The following is a 22,127-nucleotide window of genomic DNA, read 5'->3' on the forward strand; positions in this document are numbered from 1 at the left end:
ACAATCGAGTTCCTTGTAGGGGCGACGCTGGGGTTGACGATGCCAACGGGCATGGTGTATATTTTGTGTCGATACCAAGGATTACTGTACATCCTATCTATTTCGGAGGTTAGTGGCTATGTCGATTTTGACGGATGGCGCGCCCACCATGTTTAAGCACGGCACCGCCGCAGTGCCCACGGTATTTGCACAGCTCCAGATAGCTCCCCGTCACGACCGCTAGCTTGTACAGCAGACACCCTTTCACAGCAGAGATCAGCATCATACACGGTGTGGTTTGATCCTGAACATCGTACGCTTCTTATTTGTAGAATACCTCGCGCCGCGGCGAACGCTCATGCTACCGGTGCCGTAACGGCGCGACAGACCTTGACGATGCGGGCATAGCAGAACCCCCGCACCCTTTGCACCAGAAGTCTTTCGATGGAAAAATGAAGTCCGACGTTTCGCGTTTTATGCCGCTCCCTGCGCCGGTAGCGAGGTACTTCTGCTACGGTGGTCGGCGCGACTGCGGCACTTTCGCCTCCTCCGAGGTCGCCTAGGAATAACGACCAGGGTCAAGGTGTAGCACAAGTAGCGCCCCGAAGAAGTCTTCTCTGCAGCACTGTGGTAATGCGGCCGCGACGAGCATCACGCCGCGGGGAGCAGCAGCAGCTCCAGGCCTTGCTTTGCTCCACAGGTAGCGCAGTCGCCTCTACGCAGCCGGGGAGGGTATTCGTCGCTGGGCCAGGTGAGGCGAGCTTGTCCATAAGCGCGAGAGAGTTCAATGGGGCGCACCACTGCCGCCCTCAGGCTATGTATATCAAACCGCGTTCCTGCACTCTAACCCCATCAGCAGCGCGGGCTTCCGTAACGAGTGCGCTTGGCGTACCAGCACCCGCCCCGGAGCCGCGTGTACTGCATTCAGATCGCCGCCTTGGCGGACGGGTACGGTTGCAGACACCCTGAGGCGCACACGCGCTGCGAATGACCTGCGCGGAGGAGCTTCGCGAAGCTGCGTGCAGTGAAGCCTGAAATCTAGTCCGCGGCGTTTACGCGCGTTCCCAAGGAAGAGGAAGTGTAGATTCCGAGATTACAGGGAGATTGACCGTCTCGCCTGCGGATCGCGTTTCGGGGAGGGCGTAGGTTGAAGGCTCCGCTTGCATGGGGGAGGCGCGAGGCTACGCAGGGCCACTGCCCGGATCCGCACCGATCGTTGGACTGGCGAATCCCCTGTGTGCCGTGCTACGCTGCGCCGGAATGAGATCAGTGCGGCTAATGTCGCGTACACTCACCGCTTCTTTGAGTTCGCCTACAGGCGTCGAGTAGCAACCACGGTCACTAACTCCGTTCAAACTCCCTCGGAGCCATGGGCGCCTATGCGGTCGTCCGACAGAACCTGTTCATAGCGGAAGGCGAAGAAGACTCAGCCGCTGCGACCACCAGGTATAGGTACGGGTGGGACGTCATCCACCGTTGACGTTCGCCGTCCTTATTGTGTAGGAGGCAGGGCAGCGTACCTTATCCCTGAGGACGCATGTCGGCGAGCGCGACCATCATTACGACAGGAAGACGTGCGATGTCCTGCAGGTCGCTGTGGCCGGGCCTTTCTCCGCGGCAAACTTGGAAAGGCCACCAGGATCCCTGGCAATCCGCCCAAATGCCTTGGACAGAGTGGGGCATCCGGAAGGCGTATTCCTCGACCCGTTGGGGTTTCCTGGACGCGCAAAGGCCTTGCACCCACGCAAACCGCAAGGCGATTCTGGATGAGGTTTGGCGTTGAAATGAGCAAAATCCCCGGGTTTATAAGGGCCGTTACACAGTCCCCGAGCCAAATGAAGTCCCACAAGACGTACTCCTTACGCACGGCGCGAACTAAACCGCGAAATTTCGTAGGTCGCTGTGTAAGGCATCTCGAAAGATTGCCAGGGGTCCCCGGCCAATGCAATTTTTCCTGTTCTGGCGTCAGAAGGCCGTGCATAAGTCAGACAAAGTGCAGCGGAGGAGAGCGAAGTATGATGTCTACGTTATCGCGCGGGTGCGACAGGGTGCGACCTGACCGGTATCGTTTCCGCCCTGTCAATGTCCACGTAAACCGCCCTTGCTGCATTGGCCAGAGCTCGTAGACCGCCCGGCGAAACGCCTGAGGGAGGTATCCTGAGTGATGTGCTCACCCGTGCTTCCCACAGAAGTACCATGCACGGCGTGCGGGGTCCAATCATGTCGCGCAGCGGGCGGGGCATCGAGCACGACCCCAAGTTACGTCCCCCGCGTGTCCGTCGTGTGATCCATTTGCGGAGGCGGCTGTCAGCTTCGCGTTCCCATGGCCGGAAGAGCTTCGCGAGGCTGGCAAAGACGGAACGCTGCGGATGCGCCGTAGCAAGGGGAGAACGATATGGCGGAGGCGGTGAGGGATCGAGAGCGGGAGAGCGTTGACGCAGCAGCATCGAGGGATCCCGTCAGGATGGGTAAAGCGAGGAAAGCAGTCTTGACATCGTCGGGGACGGCGAAGAGAAGGTGGATCGCGTCGTGGGCGTTCAAATAGACGACGAGATCGAGGAGATGGGTCAGCCTCGTGGGCCGGACCTCCGCACGCGTGATATGGACCCTTAATTCGCGGCGGGTAAGCGCCCGTGCCAGGCGGCGACTACGCCGTCCACATTTTATAAAATGGGTCCCGCGTTCATTGCGCGCGACCGCCCACCTTCTCTTCTTCGACCCCGCAGCTCTGCGCAACGAAGGCGGAACGAGGTCAAGAGCGCCGAGCAGGGACCGTTCGCCACACTTGTCTGCAAGTTTTAGGATCATCGGCTGGGCAATCCGCGCCGCTCGGCATTCGTTCCAGGGGCCTACACCCAGTACCGAAGCTCTTGGTACTCCGTTATCATCTCCACCACCTTCCTCCTCGTCTTATAGCCCTCTTGCCTCTCTCTTGACGGCCACGACCACCCACGACGTCTTGCACGACCTCCCACTCTCTCCTCTCGTCCACAACGTCTTCTCGGCGGGCTCCAGGCGGCCCGTGAACGCTAGACAAACGTCCGAGACACGACTCCCGTCACGCCTACATCATGAGATTCCATCCGGTGAGTCTTTTTGAAGTCCAATATGTCTGCGCTAGTCTCATACGTCCTTTAGTTCGAAGTATCCATCCCCCACATCGCCTATGCGGCGCTGGGTGGATTTGTAGTATTGGTGAGCACCAGCATACCGCCTTGGCTTTCAATGCCCTCTCACCCTCCTTCCAGTTCGGCATGTTCTCGCTTTTCATTCGTGAGAAGGTATGTCGTGCACGATGGATACCTGGAGGCCCGTGACACTGACCGTGCGTAGCTCTACATCGGAGAAGCTATCTGGGCTTTTCTCTTCGGAGTGGTCATAGGTGAGCCAAGAACTCGCTCCATCACCAGAAGATTTTGCTAACTTGATCAGGACCATACGGCGCCAACATTTTCGACCCCCGGGGATGGGGAGGAGGCGACCGAGAAGTCACCAATACTATCACGCTTGAGGTCACTCGTGTCGTGCTCGCCATCGGAGTGTTCGCCATCGGAGTTGAACTACCCAAAACGTACATGAAGAAGCACTGGAAAAGTTTACTCTTTTTGCTTGGCCCCGTCATGACTTGGGTATGTGCATACGCTCTCGCAGCTATAACATTTTCTGACGTCGTCCGCAGGGTTGGTTCGTATCCGGTGCATTGATATATGCGCTCATCCCTGGACTCAACTTCCTATCATCTTTGGCGGTCGCGGCGTGCCTCACCCCAACAGATCCTATCCTCGCGGCAGCCGTGGTCGGCGGAAAGTACGCAGACAAGCATGTTCCGGCGCATCTACGACACCTCCTCGCAGCAGAGAGCGGATGCAACGACGGAGCCGCATTCCCTTTCCTCTTCCTCGCCCTTTACCTGATCATCGACACTTCCACCGGTCGGGCAGTCTCCGACTGGTTCGTGCTCCTTTGGCTATGTGCGCATGCTATCTCCGCCTTCATATGCGCGTTATATGCTAACACATGTGATTGGTACAGACCAGGTAGTCGTCGGCACCATCTTCGGCGCATTGATCGGATTCGGCTTCCGACACCTCATGAAGTTCTGCGAGCGCAAAGACCTCATCGACCGACAGTCATACGTTGCGCAATATGTCTCTCTTGCCATACTCACCATCGGCACTACGACTCTCCTCGGCTCAGACGACCTACTCGCTGCATTCTCGTGCGGAACCGCGTTTGCTTGGGACGGTTTCTTCAATAAACAAACAGAGGAGGCCGTATTCTCATCCGTGATCGATTTGCTCTTCAACATCGCCGCCTTCGTCTTCGTCGGCGCGTGGATGCCGTTCAGCGACTTTGCAAACCCGAACTTGACACTGTCGGTATGGCGCCTAATAGTCGTCGGAATCCTCGTGATGGTCCTCCGGCGGCTCCCCGTGGTCATTGCGCTATACAGGTGGATCCCGGACATTAAAACCTTCCGCGAGGCCATCTTCAGCGGCCATTTCGGTCCCATGGGCATCGGTGAGTACCCCAAATCGGCTTACGGGCGTGGAAACGGACGGACTAACACCCAATACAATGCACAGGCGCCATTTTCATCTCCACACTCGCCGCCGAGCAGCTCCCCACCCCGCACGACCCGCCCGAGGGCCAGCAGGAGCTCCTCGCGGCGTCCATCCAGCCCATCGTCGCGTTCATGGTGCTGTGCTCCATCGCGGTGCACGGCCTCTCGATCCCGTTCTTTACCTTCGGACGGCGCGTGCACTCTGTCTCCCGCACCTGGTCGCGCCACGACACGATCGGGACGGGCACGTTCGGCTCGCGCCGCAACACCGCGACGCGCACGATCCTTCCCGAGTGGACGACGCAGATCCGCCACGTGCAGCCGGGCGAGGAGATCGTGATCAACCGCGACCGCCTCGGCGGCGCCGGGCAGGAGCGCGAGGAGAGCCTTACGCCCGTCGCCGGCACGTCGTCCGAGGAGGAGAAGCAGCCGGAGACGCCGCGCGAGGCGGCGGAGAAGGCGGAGGACCCGCCCGACGGCACGGAGACGTACCAGGAATGGCGCGAGGGCCCCCACAAGGTGGTAGAGCGGCGCGCGGGCCCTGGCGAGGAGGTTCGTTCTCTTCCATTGACTCTCATTCAGCGCGTAGATTAGAGTGCTGATCGGCGGTGCCGAATGTAGGTGGAAGTCGAGGTTCAGCGGAACGCGTACGGCCCCCACGAGACGACGACACACAGAGTACGGGTAGCGGAGGACGCGTCGGCAACGGTCATTGGCGAAATCCGCGACAGAATCAGACACGCACCCCAGGACGTGGCAGACATCCTCGACCTGGCCGAACAGAGCGTCAGGCGTGAAGCCCACGAAATGGGTGAACGGACGAGGGAAGCCGGCCACGCCGCAATGCTCGCACTCAGCCCACAGTCGTCACCACAGAAGCGGGAGAAAAACAGCGACCGCGCGCCACGAGAAGGAAATGGCGCGGGCAGCGAAGACGAGGGGTGGATGTCCGACCAGAGCGGGGGCACACCGTCGGGCGCGACGACGGGTAAGGCCCGCTCAAAGTCCCCGAAAATCAAGATCCCGAAGCCAAAGATTGCCACGTCGCGCCCAGTGGGCAGCAGCTCGCGAAAACGCACGTCCATCCGCCGCGGTCTACTCGGACAACGACCACAAGTAATTCAGCGCTCGCAGAGCGAAGACCTCGACGCGCGGCGCTCGACCGTGCCTGAAGCCGAGGGTGAAGGCGAGGAGTCCACCTCGGGCTCGGGCGCGCACACCCCGGACGAGGGCCGCGGACGAAGTTCTGGGCAGCGGCCGCCACCAGGCCCGCGCCACGGCTCGGGCGCGCACACACCACGACACATGCGCATCGACTCGATCAAGTCTGCGACGCAGAGCAGGGAGATGTCGCCCGCGCGCTCCGTGCGGTTCGCGGACGAGCAGCATGACCGCAGTGGGCATGTCACGCCAAAGATCACGTCACCAACAAACCCGTCATCGCCCGCGGAGACGGAGGCGGAGGGTGGCGAGCAGGAGGACGATTCGCCTCGGAGCCAGGTGCGGTTCAGCCTGCCGACGGGGCACGAGGAGCGCCAGTCGTGATGAGGGAGTCGTAGATGCGCGTCGCTTGGAGTTCGGGCGTGTTGTGTACATAGACGGACGATGCCACGGCCGCATGCTGGGATCGCGGACGTTGTAGAATATCACCAGGGGCCGTCCCTGTCTAATGCCTCTCTTGCCTTTGTAGCATCTTCGCCGTTTCTTTCTGTTTCATTCTTACTCTCTCCGTCTTCTCGTCTTGTCTTGCCTCGTCCAGTAGCTAGTCGGTTCCGTCTCGCTTTCCCAGATTCAACTCGTCCTGCACGTCTTCTCGCGACTCCCTGCACGTTCCCGGTACCGGTGTATCCTCTACATAGTTTACGCTCGCATCTGCATCCGTCCCCCATGCATCCGCACATTCATCTATCCACTTTCAGGCATCATACGCATCGTATCGCAATATATCACTATCTATCCTGCAAAGTCGCGACGCTGTCGCCAGAGTCTCCTTAGGCCTCAGCTTGCCAAATACATCCTCGGGATCCCACTGAGCATCGAGCGGGAACACACGCTCAGCTCGCCGCTACATGGTACATCCAGGCACCAAGCCTCCCTAGTACTATTGCGCCGCCATCACCGTCTGACGCCGCCACGAACATCCACGATTTACGCCTGCTTGACCTTGTGAGACCCCACCGCCTTGGCAGGTGCGCGCCCCGCGTCCGCCTCCAGGTGGCGTAAATCCAACCCGAGCCGCCCAAGCACCCCGCGGAGGAGCGCCAAGAAGGCGCAGACGAGCGCGCCGAGCACGCGCGGTGCGCCGCTCGCCTCGAACGCCGCAAATGCGCGCGCGAGCCACACGACGCTCGCGCTCGGGCGACGGTCTGCGTCTGCGATTTTGAACGGGAGCGAGGAGGGCGCAGAGGAAGGGAGGAGCGCCGCGGCGGCGCGGAGCCCGGACGTGAACCCGTCCTCGTGGAAGCCGTATTTGAGCCAGGCGCCGGCGTAGGAGAGCCCGCGCGTGCGCTGGATGGCGGGCACTTCGGATTGGGCGCGGATGGCCTGTGGGGACGGGCGGCGTGAGCGTGTTGGGGCAAGCGGGAAGAAAGGGAGGCGGGGGAGGGGCGCACCTCGAGACTGAGGATGGGATGGTCGTACTGGTAGCGGCCCATTGTGAGCTCGGGCGCGGGGTCGAAGGATGGGTTGAGCGTGACCAGCACGGAGCCGTGTTTCTCTGCCGAGAGGTGCTGCAGCTCGTTCATCCAGTCTACCGGTGATTTTCCGTCAGCTGCGGAGTCGACGGAAACAACAGGAAAAATAAGGTTTACATGTCCTGTCGGAAGTTGGGAAGTAAGTGAGCATGGCAGCGGAGGAGATGCCGTAGGCTGTGAGAGGCTTACAGAGAGACCTGGTTCACGTTGGGAAGGTATCGTCCAGCGGCATCCGTGACTGACTGCGTCAGGTAGTTCCAGCACGACCATGCGAGCCGGGACACCGGCATAAGCTATGAGAAAAGCGAGAACAACATAAGCATGCATGCACATGAGAGCATAAGGAGAAGCAACGAACGCGCTCATCGCAGTGCAAAACCGCCTCGTTCTTGTTCCATCCAAACGCGCCGAGGATGCGCGTCTCTTCCGGAGTCATCCCGCCGCCGGCGTCGAGAATGCCGACGGTGGTGTCCGTATGGCAGGCAAGGATGACATGGTCAAATGTGTAAGTTTCGCCCGACGCTGTCGTAAGCTCGACCTGGTGCGTCTGGCCGGAACCTGCGCCATTGATCGAGATGGGAATCGACTTTGCGGCACGAATGGGCGTGGAGAGATGCAGCTGCGACGCGGGGAGCTTGGACAAGATCTTCTTCACGTATGTCCGGCTGTCGACAGCGTGACGGTGAGCGAATTAAGGGTGGTGGAATAGAGGGCTCTGAGTCATTACCTTCCGCCTCTGAGGGTGAGCCACGAAGGTTTGCCGGTGATCTGTAGGAGGTGGTGATTATACATGAACTGGATCTGCGGGAGCGATAGTTAGCCAGGCCCCACAAACGTTTCTGTGAGCTATTTTACCAAAGTACGCGCGGGAAAGTCTAAAGCACATTTGTCCGGAGGGGTACTCCAAATGGCGGCGGTCATGGGCTGCGGAGAAGAGTGAGCAGGAGCCTTGAACTAAACACGCACGCTCTTGAATAATGCATACAATGAGGTAATTGTCGCGGAAGGAATCAGAGTAACCATGCTGCTCGAGGTAATCAATAATAGAGACTTCTTCCTCTTGCACACCTTCGCGTTCAAGCTCAAGCAAGAGTTTTTGTGCGCTGGCATTGAATCGCAGAACGTCGTAGATCAGGCGCCACATATGCGGGTCTAGAAGACGCGAGGGCTGGCAGAAGACTGTCGCGAGGTTGTTCCCGGCCCATTCAAACGCGCCCATGTCCCGCGAGACCGCGAACGTCATCTCCGTAGGGAGAATACGTTCTGCAAGGTCCGGGTACATGTTCAGGAAGTTGATGAAGTTCGGATATGTGCTCGGGTTAAAGACAATCTATCGCTCCAGGTAAGTTGCCTAAGATGTTTGTTTCGACCAACGTCACTTACGAAACCCCTGAAATGTCATTGGGTTCGTGTGAGCAGAGGTAGTGAAATAAGTATATCATGCGCTTTCACTCACGTGTCGACATCTGTGGATTCTTTTCCTGGACGAGCATAAGTGACCGTATTCGCATGTCCGCCAGGGCGCGAGTCGGCCTCGAACAAGTGAACCTCGTGGTCAGTATGTTCGTTGAGGAGCTAGCACAGCAAAGTGGTAAGTATGGGAGAACTCGCGAACACGTGGCGGAGGTCTTTACCCATGTTGCCCCAAGACCAGAGACGCCAGAACCGACTATTGCTATTTTCATTTTATGTTTGCGTCGCATGCAGTCGAGGGGAAGGTTGAGAGGGAAGAGGTGCTCGGCATTGCATCCATCCTTGACCGCGCGTTGGCATAGAGGCGGGCCCGAAGTGCTGGTTACGCCACCCACGCTGCCTCCCGATCCGGATCCCGACGCCTCGCGGTCGGACGCCACCCCGTCATTCGCCCAACTAGGCTACGCCGCACTCGTATCGTTGTATCCTCCATCCCTCACACAGTACGCCAAGATTGTTATGTCTCTCGCGTGTGGCTGGTTATCGTACAGTCAAGGCACATGTCAGTTGCTAGTAGGTCAGAGTTTCAACACATCTCCGAGTTCTACATACAAGTCCGGCTCCCGAAGCCGCTTCCCGGCCTTCTCCGCATGCGCCCTCTCCTGCGCCCGAATCAGCACAAACCACGAGTATAGCGAATCGATATCCAACCAGCCATAGTCGTTTGTGAGCACGGACAGTTGAGGAAACAATAGAGAGATAACCGATGCCACGCGGGTCTCGTTCCAGAGCAGGGACCCTGACCCGTTGAACTTCCGCAGAGCATGCACCGCAGGCCCCAAGATGGGCAGAGGAGGAGCGGGTGGGTGTTTGGGGCGGAGTCCCGGGTAGGAGAGCGAGAACCAGCTCCAGTTGACCGGGAGCGCGAGTGTCTTGAGGCGAGGGCAGAAACGGGCCAAGTGGAGGAGCCCGGAAGGCGTCGCTCGAGGATAATCATCGTCGTCCTCGGGCGAGCGTTCGTCATCGGGACGGGGTTCTACATTGTAGTTCCATGAAAAGACAAGTTCCACAATGTCCGTACAGCACTCCGATAGGGATTGGAGTAACGGGTCGTCCACAATAGTGGTGCACTGTCCTTTGATGACGAAGCGCTGCAGGGCCCGCAGAGTTGTGAAAAGAGGTGCGATCTCTTCAGACCAATAAATTGCGCCGTCGTTGTGGGGGCCTTTCTCGCCCTGGGGAGTCCCGATGGTGATGATGAGGTCGGAAATGATTTCGGCGGAAGGAAGGAAGCTGATTATAGTACAGAGCTCCTCCAAGAGTTCCGGATCTGGCAGTTCGTGGGGTTCGGAGCGAACGGACAACCTGCGTAGCGACGTGGACGAGAGAACTTGTAGAAACGCCGCGCACCAGTCGAAGCCGATTTCGTAAAGCGCGAGCTGCTTCAGGTTCGCGAAGAAGTCGTCAGACCTTTCGTGGGTCAATGCGTCCCAAGCGTATTCCGCTGCAGAGATATGCAACACCAATGACTCCAGATGGGGTAGGCGGCTGAGTGCAATGAGGGCGTCTGGTGCGACGCGCACAGTGCGCCCCCTGAAGCTTGTAAGGCGATGGAAGAGGCCCAGCTCCGTACCAGACAGAGAACCTCCATGAAACTCAAGCTCGGGGCGTCGCGACGGTACGGCCGCTATGTTGAGATGCTCCAATGTGGCAGAAACTGTACGCGACAGGGCGCGGACCAGCTCCGTGGCATGATCAGGTTCCCGGAAAGGGGTCGTGTATTCGATGTGTGCTTCCTTCAGCTTCGGTCCGAATAACAGGCTGGCAGGGTAGGATGAGATGTCACTGCCGACGATTCTGCCATAATGTGAGCTAGCGACTTCATCATCTCGTTCCCAATGGGAGAAGGACTGCAAGCTGGGGAGCAGAGGCCTGGGCGCGAATCCCGACAGGAAGTCCCACACCATGAACGGGATACGGTAATTGCAGACTAGAACCCGTTTAGGCGAGCTGTCGTAGAACTCGTTCCACAAGAGCTCGTCGGTGAGAGTGTCTCGTGGAATAGGCCGCCGTTCGTGTGTCAACTTCTTGACGCGTCGAGAGTATGTATAGAAGCGCACAAAGTCTTGCTGTACTGGGGCTCGGAGGAACACCTGAATACGCCGGACTTCAACACAGATGCACGCGTGTTCAGAGGGAGCACTCACAAGCTGGGTTCCCATCACGGGGTTATCATCGCTGGATTGTACTGGCCGACGTACGAACGGGACAGCGGTGCATAGGTCCTCGGGCAAAGTGCGCAGTAGCGGGCCCGGCGAGTCCAGTTTGTACCAGAGCGTATCAAAGGCAGGCTCGCTGAGCAAACGGCAGGTAAGAGCCAAAGACTTCAGGTCGTTTTCTGGGCTGGAATGTGCAGTCGCCCGGCCGAGCCAAATGTTCTGGCATATGCACAAGAGAGTTTCCAGAGGTAGGGTGCAGAGAGTGGGCGAATGCGGACCCATAAGAGATGCAAATGTTTGTGGCAGCGAGTCAAGTTGTGGAAGACGCGTCGATCGGTAGCATTATAGTGGCTGTACACCTGATACGAGCAGCGTCGGGATCACGCCAGGAGGAGGAGGAGGAAGATGGGGGAAGAATGTACCAGCTCGAAGCTGAGGACCTGAGTCCCAGCTCGAGGGTGCTTTATTCAGTCGGCGAACAAGACTTCGTACTAATCCTACATAAGTAAAGTAAGTCTCAAAGATAAGATCCTATTGTAATGCAAAACTAGTCACTTAGATCGACATAGTAAGGGGCGTAGGGGCCGTCTGCTGACGCTCTTGGCTCTTGACCTGACCTCGATCGTAACAAATACCCCCCGCTCAAGAATCGTGTCCTCACGATTCCGTATCTGCTTCCACTACTCCAAGCGTCCAATACTGTTGCCTACAATGTCCGCGCCAGCGATTCCATCGTCCTTCCCAATACTCCCAGTGTCTCTCATCCGGATCCAACAGCTGCAATCGGCGAGAACGCGGCGCGATCACGATGGTCGGCATGCGGGGCGCAGTCGGGTTTCGAGCATGGAAGGCGTCGAGCAGTAGCTTGTGAGTCTTAGTTAGACTGCTGCGTTTCTCCCAGGTGTTCTCCGAACGCGGTTTGCCCTTCCACTTGACTAGATACTGCAGGCCTCCTCGCACAACCTTCGAGTCCAAGACGTCCTCGGGTTCCGATAACACGTCTGTCACGTCGGGGGCAGTGGTCTCCATTCGGGGCTGGCTCGGGAAGGTTGGCTGGTGCGCCGGCGACAAGAGAACTTCATTGAACACAGGATGAATGGCTTTCCACTGCTTCGGCAGCTTGAGACGGTACGCTCCTTGGCCCACTTTCTCCTGGATTTGAAAGGGTCCGTAACGTTTGTCCTCCAGCTTCTTATTAGGCCGGTCGCTCGAGATGTGGAACGAGTCAAGAAGCACCCAGTCGCCGACACGATACGGTACTGATTCGCGACGGTGTTTGTCATATTTTCGCTTCATCGTGTCCTTTGCCACCTTCAGCGCTGCTGCAGCCTGCTCCGAAATCCCCTTCATCCGTGCCGCAAACTGCTGTGCCTCTTCTGCCGCTACTGTCTTCTTCGTCTCTACCCCGGTGAACGCTTCACGGCCATGCGTCATGTAGAACGGCGAGAAGCCGGTGGCTGAGTGCTTCCTGTTCCGGTACGCAAACATCGCGAGTGGCAACCAGTCGGACCAGTCGTCCTGACGGTGGTTTACAAAGATGCGCAGGTAATTCTCAATCTCTTGGTTTATGCGTTCTGTCTGACCATCAGTTTGAGGATGATAGGCAGTGCTTGGGTTCCCTTGAACGCCTAGCTTCCGATAGAGATCTCGGATGAACGCAGAGACGAAAATAGACCCTCGATCTGAGTACACACGTCGCGGTAGTCCATGGTTTGCGTACACATGCTTAATGAACAAGTTTGCCCAACCTTCCGAGCTAAGCTGGTCTGTACAGGGGACAGCGATGAAGTCCTTAGACTTCATGTCTACAATGACAAGGATCGCATTATTCCCGTGTGAATCCGGGAGATGAGTGATCATGTCAACTGAGATATATTCCCAGTTGTACTCTGCGATTGGGTTCGGGTTCAGCGGTGCGGCACGGCGTCGATGATCAATTTTAGACTTCTGGCATACGGCACATCCTTTGACGTATGCGCTGATATCTTTGCGCATGGACGGCCACCAGTAAGATCTGAAAATTAATTCTTGTGTCTTTTCTCGACCCGGATGTCCTGCACTGACTGAATCATGATGCGCGGTGATGATGCGTCCCCGCAAACCCTTGTCATTGGGCACGACTAACTTCCCCTTCCTGTAGACAAGACCGTCCTTGGTCTTCTCAAAGTCACCATTACGACCCAGCTCATTGATGACAGATTCTTCCAGACGCTCTCGCAAGGAGAAGCAGTCCTTTCGAATGTTGTCCTCTCCATCAATAGCTATTGGCCGGAACCATTCAGGCTTGAGCAATGTAACATCATCATTCGCACCGTCGCCGATGTCGTGATCAGGTCGGCGTGAAAGTGCGTCCGATTTGCCCATGGTTCTGCCTGGCCGATGCATGAGCGCAAAATCAAAGTCCTGCAAGGTTACTACCCAGCGCGCTTGACGTGGATTAAGGCGTTGAGGCTTCCTGAAGTATTCAAGATTCTTGTGGTCTGTGTGAATCTCGAACTTCTGTTGGGAGCCTTTAAGGAAGTGCCGCCATTCGTCCAGCGCAGTCATAAGGGCTAGCATCTCGCGGTCATAGATCTCATAGTTACGCTCAGCAGGCGAGAGAGACTTTGACAGGAAGGCGATTGTCCGCCATTGTCCATCCTGCTTTTGCGCGAGCTCTGCTCCGAGCGCAAACTTTGAAGCATCGCATTCCACCCTGAAAGGATCGTGATCATTTGGAACTGCGAGTACAGGTGCAGAGGTAATCGCGGTTTTGATCCTATCAAAGGCTTCCTGTTCTACTTCGGACCATTGCCATTCTGCGAGACCAGTCAATCTGTTCAAAGGCGCTGCAATCTTGGAGAGGTCTTTGATGAACCGTCGATAGAAATTTGCGAATCCGAGGAATCCCTGTACGTCCCGTTTGCACTTGGGCGTGGGCCAGCTAGTTACACCAGCGACCTTAGCAGGGTCCATCTTCACAATTCCAGGAGCAATGATATGTCCGAGATACTCGGTCTCCTGTACTTCGAATTCGCATTTTTCTGGTTTCACCGTTAACTTATTTTCTCGCAATATTTGCAACACTTGTCGAACAATCGACCGATGCTCATCCAGGCTCTCCGTGAAGATCAGGATGTCATCAAGGTATACAATAACCTTGCCCTTCAAGATGAGGTCACGAAAGATGTCGTTCATCATCATTTGGAAGGTGGAAGGGCTATTCGACAGACCGAAGAACATGACGAGAGGATCATACGAGCCGCGATTGGTGATGAACGCAGCTTTCTCCTCATCGCCCTCCTTCATGCGAATATTATTGTAACCCCACCGGATATCTAACTTGGTGAAATACTTCGCCCCCTTCAGTCGGTCAAGCAGCTCCGACATCAGAGGTAACGGATACTTATTCTTTTTCGTCATGTCGTTCAACTTCCGATAGTCCTGGACTGGTCGGAGTTTCCCGTCTTTCTTTTTGACGAAGAAGAATGGTGCACCCCATGGAGACTTTGAAGGGCGTATCCGTCCAGTACGAAGATTTTCCTCCAAGAAATTGTCCAGAGCATCCTGCTCTTCCAGTGTCATAGGATAGATCTTCCCGCAATAGGGCTTAGCTCCAGGAAGTAGCTCAATGACGTGGTCATAGGGACGATGCTCAGGAAGAACATTGAAAGTGTCTTCCGAAAATACATCCCCGAAGTCCCGGTATGGCTCCGGGACTATGTCATCGAGCGTGCGCTTTCCTTTCGCCTGATTTTGTTCGATTGCGATGTCCATTGCAACCGAACTCTTAGCCCTTATATGTACTGCATTGATCTTTTCCTGACGAGACTTTAGGTATGATGAGGTGTTAAGCTTAAAGACAAGATCACCCTCGTCTACGACGCGCTGACACGAGGAAGGACAACGGCTGAATTCGACCGTTTTCTTTTGCCAGTCAATTGAGGGATTGTGGTGCTCAATCCACTCATGGCCCAAGAAAAGGTCAGCCTTCCCCAAGTCTGTCACCAAGAACTGAACACGTTCTCGATGATCTCCGATGCGCAGCCATAGGATGACGTAGTGGGTAATCGAGCCGCCCGCATTCGCTGTACCGTCCGCATTGTAAACGGCAATCGGTTGCTCGAATGGGTGCATTGTAAGCCTAGCTCGTCGAACCAAGTCTCTATGAACACAAGAGCCCGTACAGCCAGTGTCCACCAAGCCCACTAAGTCCGTCTTCTCGCCCGTCTCCGGATTCTCAATGGTCAGCGGTATGTCCAACTGGCGCCTAGCGCCGGACCCGCGAACCACCTTGAAATACCGGGGACCCTCCCTTGTGATACTGAATGCATTGGTTTTGGTGTCCGCCGCACTCGGACGAGGTTTTCCGATTTTTTCAGAGTTTTTATTGATATGTATCGTACTAGTACAAGTAGATGAAAGAAAAGAGGAATTAAGCACCGGTTTAGACCGCCGGCCACGCTCGAGATGAGACGCCTCTTCGGTATGAGTCAACGGGGACCGAGTCGAGGTCGCCGTAGTCGATGAGAGAGATGTCGAAGTCGAAGAGAGAGGTGATGAAGTCGAAAGGGAACCGAGACCAGAGATGACAGAGATGCGAGGCGAAGGGGATGAGACATCGTTCGTGGTCGTTATCGTACAGGCACCGAGAGATGGGGAGCGTGTGGGTGCGGTCACGCGCTCCCGAAGTCGAAACCCTGCGCCGTGAAGTCCTCGGGATCTTCGGCGGCGAAGTGGCGGATCGCCTCGAGGAACTCCTCGCGCGCGTCCTCTTCCTCCCACGCACGGCGGATGCGCTGTTGCTGAGGGCTCCGGTTGGGGACGTGCCATGGGGACTGGCAGGGGCCGGCCTCGGACTTCTTCTTGCCGCACTTGATGCAGGCGCGGTCGAGGTCCATAGGTTGGCCGCGTCCTCCGTACGTGGTACCTGTGCCGTCGGTCCGGTCCACGCGCGGCGTCGGGTGCTGCGCAGTGGTCACAGTCGTCGACGAGGTCGGAGGGTGCGAGGTAGAGGAAGGGGGGTGTGAGGTACGAGCTGTCGAGCTCGTTGTTGTCGTAGTGGTAGTGGGCGCATTGCCGCGCAGGACGATCTGTCCCTTGCGCCAGAGGGTGTCGATGTTGGCTATGCGCGCCTTCCACGCGTCATAGTCGGCGGGCTCACTGCCGGACGCGTAGATGGTCTGGATGATGTTCGTGCGAGTGTTGCGTTGTAGGAGGTCGAGAACGTGGAGGTCTGTGGTCTTGAAGCCAGCGAGGTCGACGAGCTCTTCGAAATCTTGAAAGAACTCGTTCGCGGTGCGGTTGCCCATGTAGCAGCGTTCTAACCGCGCTTGTGCGGTCTTCGCGAGGTTGGGGTCGACGAAAATCTTGTCGAGTTCGGTCCAGAAGTTGCCGGTGGTCGCGAAGGTCCAGGTGCCGTCCTGGTGGTGCTTCTTCGAGAAGGCCTGTCTCCAGCGCTCGACGCGTTCTCCGCGGATGAAGGAGACGATGGTAGTGAGGGCTCGATCCTTCTCCATGCTTCCCACGTAGAGCTGAACCTGCTGCTTCCAGGCGTCGTATCGCGCCTTAGTCCCATCGAAGGAGTCGGGCTCCTTGATCTTGGGCTGGGACGTCGGGGCTTGGAAGCGTCGGAAGAGCCTTTCGATCGCCGTGTCGACGTAGGCTTGCGTAGCCGGGTCGAGTGGTGCCGCCATCGCTCTTGCTTGGCGAGGAGCTTCGGGTGAGGGGGTAGGATGGTCGGTTTGGGTGGAAGGAAGGGTGGCGGCGGTGGGAGCAGGGACACGGGAGATGGGTGTGAGGGAAAGGTGCGCGTCGAGGCGACCGAGCTGCGAGGTGACGTCGTCGAGCCGGTGTGGACAGAAGGGGGTGTCACACGGGCGGAAGTCGTCGGAGTCGACGTCGAACCAGTGGTCGTGCTCGAGGTCGGCGTCGCGCGCGTGGAACGCGTTCGCGCAAAGCAGTCCGAGAGGGGGAGAGGGAGTGCTTCGCGAGGAGGGGGGAGAGCTAGAGAGGACGCGCGAGTCGCGCGCGTCGGAGGGGGAGTGGGCTCAGGCGTGAATGACTGAAGAAGTAGGTCGTAGTCGTGGTCCATGTAGCCGTAACCCCAGTCCACCGTCTTGTGCACGGTGCGCCTGCGATCGAGGTATTTAGTCTCGACCCGGACAGGAGACGGGGTGTGTACACGTGAGGAGCTCGCCGAGTGGCACTCGGGGGCTCGAACTCCTCAGAGGTCGTAACGCGCCTGCCTCAAAAGGCTGACTGACGCGTGGGGGGGAGTCTTGTAGGGTAGGCTATCTGGTACGAACGAGAACAATTAGCTAAAATAAACGAAGCGAGCACGATACCGTAGGTGCTAAGGTAGGTCGGGTCTCCGGATAGTCGAGTAGAGGTTGTCGAGGAGGGGTGCCGCAGCGTCGGGAAAGGATCGTCCAACGTCGCGAAAGGTGTCGCCTAGAGCGTGTGAGAGAAGCAGAGAGTCGTCGCGTAGCCGAGGAAAGTCGTCTCAGAGCGCGAGGACGCGAGGAGGAGGAAAGGAGTCGGAGGAATGGAGAGGTCGGGTGATGGTGGTCGAAAGAGGAAGACGGGCGCTAACGCTGTGCACCAGCGGTCGCGTGAGGAATGGAGGCGCCCTCGAGTCCGCTAGATGCCACGGACGAGGGAGAAAGGGGGTAGCTTCGAGCTTATGATACGAGCAGCGTCGGGATCACGCCAGGAGGAGGAGGAGGAAGATGGGGGAAGAATGTACCAGCTCGAAGCTGAGGACCTGAGTCCCAGCTCGAGGGTGCTTTATTCAGTCGGCGAACAAGACTTCGTACTAATCCTACATAAGTAAAGTAAGTCTCAAAGATAAGATCCTATTGTAATGCAAAACTAGTCACTTAGATCGACATAGTAAGGGGCGTAGGGGCCGTCTGCTGACGCTCTTGGCTCTTGACCTGACCTCGATCGTAACAACACCCGTGAGTCGACTTCTGCGAGAGGTTGTATACTGTGTTGTGAACTTTACGTACCAGACACGTTTGTGGGGGGTTCCTGCGAGCATCAGACCATACCAATTAAGGCGTGTGGGGATGATTGAGAACAGACTGGATGGTCAGTGATGCTGGCGGTGACGAAAAAGCAAAAGATATTGACGACAGTGGGATTCGAACCCACGCCCTTTCGGACTAGATTAGACTACCGCCTGATTCTAGCGCCTTAGACCGCTCGGCCATATCGCCTTATGTCAATGGGCTTACCATAAGGATCCATCGTGATGCCGAACGGTCCACGACTTTCGGATGTGTAATATTGTTCCCCCGATGAGCAGAGTTTGAGGCTCTTGCAAGTACTGTCAGGTACTGTCTCATGGACATCCTAGAACGCTAACAATCTCCTGTGTTGCTCACTACTGGTCATCTACCGGCCAAACACTCAGGAACGGGTCTGACGTGGAGAAGTACATGTTTGCGGAACATCTGGTTCACACCGTTGCAACTTGCGTCCCTGCTGAGCCGCTAGTATTTTGGCTGCGACCTGCAGCTCTATATGTCTCGCTCCGTGAAAGCAGCATCGAATGGGTCTACTCAACGCTCAGACCATGCTGAAGGTGACAGGGAGCGACCGAGAAAACGACAGAAGATTTCACCCCGTGAGTCTCGAGCTTAACTAGTACTCCCGGACTGTCACCTAACGCATCCAGAACCTCATTCTGCCTACAGCCCAAGCTTTCAACAGATCATACTGGAAGAAATCGACCTCGAGGTAGCAATACGCCAACGTATAGCTCATACGGTGCAATCGCGCCTCACATGGGCACTGCTACTCCAAGAGTCTCTGGACAGGAACGCTGGATCTCGTGCGTCCTCATCGACTTCGTGCCTCCCCACTCTGCCTCAACTATCAAACAGGTTCAGATGAGTTCCGCACTGCATCTTTGGACGCTCTGGACGCTATCGAGGCTCCCTGCGACCTCCTTTTCAATCGGGACATCAGGCTAGCCCCCCAGCCCCTTCACCGTCCGGCAAGCATTCCCCCTCCCCCCACTCTTCCATCTACGGAACTGTCTTCCCTACCTCTACCCAACCTCCCTTCGCGATCTACACGCACCCGCGGCCCACCCCGCGCTGCACCCGCCCCCCGCGAGCGCCTCCTCTACATCCGCAACACCGCGACCGACCCCCCAGAAGTTGCCAAGCTCGCCTGCCATGTCTGCGCACGCTCCGACTTCTCGAGCTTGCAGGGCCTGCTCAATCACTGCCGCCTGCGGCACCAGATCGAGTACGGCAGCCACGACGAGTGCATGCAGAGCTGCGCGGTGCTCGTGCCGCAGCATGAGCGCGACTGGGTGGTTGCGTGCGGGATTGAGGTGGGCGGGGTGAGTCTGCCGAGCTTGAGACGACTGTTCGAGATTGCCGTCGGTGCGGGCGAGGGCTTGGCCCTACCGACGAGAAGACCATCCCCTGCAGTTGCACCAAAACCTGAAGCGGCGCTGGAGGAACCTTCGGCCTCTACAGAAACAGCGAAAGTGCATGAACAGGCTCCGAAGGAGATTTCACAGTCAAGCGCACACGTTACGAAGACTTTGGGATATCACGCCGATACTCCTGCGCTCGCGCCTTTCCTCGGTCGTGTACCGAAGAAGAGATGCATCAACGTCCGCGCTAACGAAGACGAGGTTGTGGATATCGGAGATACTTCTGGAGGCTCTGGCCTACACGCGCGACATGTCTGGCGCAAGCCATATGCGCACCGGAACATCGCTCGTAAGGAGTTAGATGAAATCGTCCCGCTCAGTACACTGCCCGACAACGTCCCCGCGGAAGACCGGGCACCCGAGAGTAAATCTCGGCCTGAGGAAACGGATGGTAAAGCGAGCTCTGCACTGCAGATGCTCTCTGGAACCCGGTTTCACATCAATGCACGCGTGAAGGTTGCAGACCACAGTCTTTTCCTTCCTCCAAGTACGTCTTGTTGATATTACTGCCATATATTCGTCTAACTGAACATCATAGATCATCGCCCTACGCAACGTGCGGATCACACCCACCGGTGGCGACTCACAGTGACCTCTCCTCCATACGTACGTCTAACCCCATCTGGCCTTGCTTCCTTGCTCAGAGTCTCTGTAGAGTCTCCCAATATCGTCGATCCTGCGCACGTTGACCGTCGCTTGTGCGACCGATCAGCCGCCCGCCACTCTGGTGGAGCCCATCGTCGTGTCCAAGCCGCCATTCATCGTAACGGGTACGGCGGAGAAGCCCTTTCTTGCACGCTTGACGTTTACGTGGGCTGGCACGATGAACCCCCCCACGGAGATCGAGCATTGGGTCGAGGTGCGTTTTATTCCTCCCATGCAACCGCGTTTTATCTAATTGCGCGTGCAATAGCTGGACCCGATGCACTATCTCAATCCTGTAGAGGGCGATGAGCAGATGTTCGATGTCGAGTTGGACCGTAGCACCGAACTTCTCCCCGTTCCCGCTGATGATCAGGAGCCCTCTTTGGAGGACATGCACGACGCGGATACTGCACCCGATGCGCGGGAGGCTGCTCAGGCCGAGGAGGAAGTTGAACTTGGTGAGTGACGTGATTTGTACGCATGTACATCATACTAAGCATCCATCTGTTCAGAATACGCGATAAAGCTGCGCACTCTGGTGCCACAGTTCCCAATGACGCTGAAAGGTACATTTTCGTAGCACATCTGGATGTCATCTCGACTCATCGTGAACCGCTAGACGTGAAAGGCCGCTTCTCCACCCGCCTGCCGTACACATTGGCTAACAGCCCGGCCCAGCTCCAGAGCCTTCATTATGGTCGTCAGAAGTCCATCGAGGTCAGGCACGATTCTATCCTGCAAACGTAAACGCACTCATCACTTCTTTCGCTAGATGGCTCGCGCCCGTGCATTACGAGACGCATATACCCGTCTCAGCGAGCAGAGCCCCGGCACGGATCTCATCCCGCTCACCACCGTGGACGTCTTCCGCTGGCTCGAGGACGAGGGCTTCTATCCGCGCGCCAGTCCCACGGCTTCACTATCAGAATCGCAGAAGCTCGCAAGATCATCACGGCGGCAGCGTGGCGCGGGCGCGGGCGCGCACGACGGCACCGCGTTCTGCCGCACATGCGGCCTGCACCGGACGTACCATCCCAACGTCGCGGACGAAGACACGAAGCCCGTGGACATCAAGCCGGCCATGCTCGGTGCGGCGTTGGAGCGGGGCCTGTGTATGTCGTTCGCAGGCACAGGCGCGGACGCGGAGCCCACGCGCGCCCCCATCTTCGACGTCCATTCCCTGCTCAAATTTGCCCCGACAAGCGCGGAGGAGCCTGCACCATACGGGCTCGGCCGCGCGATCTTCGTGGCGCCCCCGCAATCTGGGGCTCAGGCTGAAACACCGTTAGGCTCGCCCGCCACGGACTTGGTATCGGTCGCGGACCCCGCGCTCGTCGTTGCTATCCAACGCCTCACCAGCCTGCCGCGGCGCCGCCGCAGCGCCCCCGCTCTTGGCCACGATGACGACGTGCCGGTGGTCGCGCCCGCCCTAGGCTCGATAAGCACGATGGCGCGTTCGGCGGCTGCGGCGCACTTGGCGCCGTCGGCCCTCCTCGCGGTCGTGCTCAAGCCGCTCGTGCGGCAGCTGGTCGGCCGCGGAGTCGATACGCTACGGCAGGACGAGGCCGCGTTGCGTGTTGGTACGGGGCGCCACGAGCGCGCGCGGCGCGCCACCACCGCTGTGGTGGAGGGCCCGCGCAGGGTGCTCGCGCCGTCACACGTCCTGCGCGGGGTGGCGGGCGTCGCGCGGACGGGGACGAGCGCGACAGGGGGCGCGTTGCGCGTGTGCCTTGCGCGGCTGGGCGAACGTTGTGCACCACTATCACAGGGAGGGGACCCGATAGACGGGGCGTTTCATATATGGAGCGGGGCGTCTAGTCACCGCTACTTTTGAACAAGACATTGGACACTTCAATTCTTGCCCAAATCCTTATCCATCTGACCAATCGACTCCTTTTCATCAGGGGAACAAAACGGTCAGAGGGATTTCCAAAATTCTCAAAACTGACCGAGTTATTTATTTTTGGGCCCTCCAATTTTGCCAGGGATGGGAACAACCTTCCATATATGGTAATAAGCGCTCGATATGGCATTTAGGCGCTCGATCCGCATAGGTGACTGTACGCAATGGTCCCCGTTGTGCAGTCCAAATAATCTACAGCGCAGCTTTGAAGGTGCAGCAGATTTCATACTCTGCCCAAGAGGTCTTTCTCAGCTCACGATGGACCCTAGGTATT

The 22,127-nt window shown here is 57.6% G+C and overlaps 4 protein-coding genes and 1 non-coding gene across 5 annotated transcripts; 2 read left to right on the forward strand and 3 right to left on the reverse strand.

The window, feature by feature from the left end:
• Nucleotides 1–2,882: 2,882 nt before the first annotated feature.
• TRAVEDRAFT_147171 (uncharacterized protein) lies at nucleotides 2,883–7,234 on the forward strand. Its single transcript, XM_008039499.1, has 10 exons — nucleotides 2,883–3,065; nucleotides 3,118–3,174; nucleotides 3,228–3,260; nucleotides 3,313–3,361; nucleotides 3,412–3,608; nucleotides 3,659–3,950; nucleotides 4,012–4,500; nucleotides 4,566–5,095; nucleotides 5,165–7,087; nucleotides 7,156–7,234. Exons 1-9 carry the CDS (start codon nucleotides 3,051–3,053, stop codon nucleotides 6,086–6,088), a joined length of 2,586 nt encoding a protein of 861 aa, XP_008037690.1. The 5' UTR covers nucleotides 2,883–3,050; the 3' UTR covers nucleotides 6,089–7,087; nucleotides 7,156–7,234.
• A 7,606-nt stretch (nucleotides 7,235–14,840) lies between these two features.
• TRAVEDRAFT_106570 (uncharacterized protein) lies at nucleotides 14,841–15,113 on the reverse strand (the record flags this gene model as incomplete). Its single annotated transcript, XM_008039500.1, has 1 exon — nucleotides 14,841–15,113. A coding segment is annotated over one exon (273 nt), but the record flags the coding sequence as incomplete, so codon positions are not given.
• Nucleotides 15,114–15,976: 863 nt separating this feature from the next.
• TRAVEDRAFT_78906 (uncharacterized protein) lies at nucleotides 15,977–16,447 on the reverse strand (the record flags this gene model as incomplete). Its single annotated transcript, XM_008039501.1, has 1 exon — nucleotides 15,977–16,447. A coding segment is annotated over one exon (471 nt), but the record flags the coding sequence as incomplete, so codon positions are not given.
• A 1,533-nt stretch (nucleotides 16,448–17,980) lies between these two features.
• Nucleotides 17,981–18,070, reverse strand: TRAVEDRAFT_t75. The gene has a single exon. It is a non-coding gene; the product is annotated as a tRNA-Leu (tRNA).
• Nucleotides 18,071–18,232: 162 nt separating this feature from the next.
• On the forward strand, nucleotides 18,233–21,784 carry TRAVEDRAFT_71391 (uncharacterized protein; the record flags this gene model as incomplete). Its single annotated transcript, XM_008039502.1, has 9 exons — nucleotides 18,233–18,480; nucleotides 18,532–18,687; nucleotides 18,740–19,792; nucleotides 19,844–19,911; nucleotides 19,961–20,164; nucleotides 20,219–20,408; nucleotides 20,463–20,516; nucleotides 20,570–20,667; nucleotides 20,723–21,784. Exons 1-9 carry the CDS (start codon nucleotides 18,378–18,380, stop codon nucleotides 21,782–21,784), a joined length of 2,988 nt encoding a protein of 995 aa, XP_008037693.1. The 5' UTR covers nucleotides 18,233–18,377.
• Nucleotides 21,785–22,127: the final 343 nt, after the last annotated feature.

This window comes from Trametes versicolor (assembly GCF_000271585.1).
Source record: "Trametes versicolor FP-101664 SS1 unplaced genomic scaffold TRAVEscaffold_5, whole genome shotgun sequence".
In the NCBI taxonomy this organism is placed as follows: Eukaryota; Fungi; Basidiomycota; class Agaricomycetes; order Polyporales; family Polyporaceae; genus Trametes; species Trametes versicolor.

Coding starts and splice junctions, on each gene's coding strand:
- TRAVEDRAFT_147171 (XM_008039499.1), top strand. Junction 3,362..3,411: donor TCTCTTCGGAGTGGTCATAG/GTGAGCCAAGAA, acceptor TAACTTGATCAG/GACCATACGGCGCCAACATT. Junction 5,096..5,164: donor GCGCGGGCCCTGGCGAGGAG/GTTCGTTCTCTT, acceptor TGCCGAATGTAG/GTGGAAGTCGAGGTTCAGCG.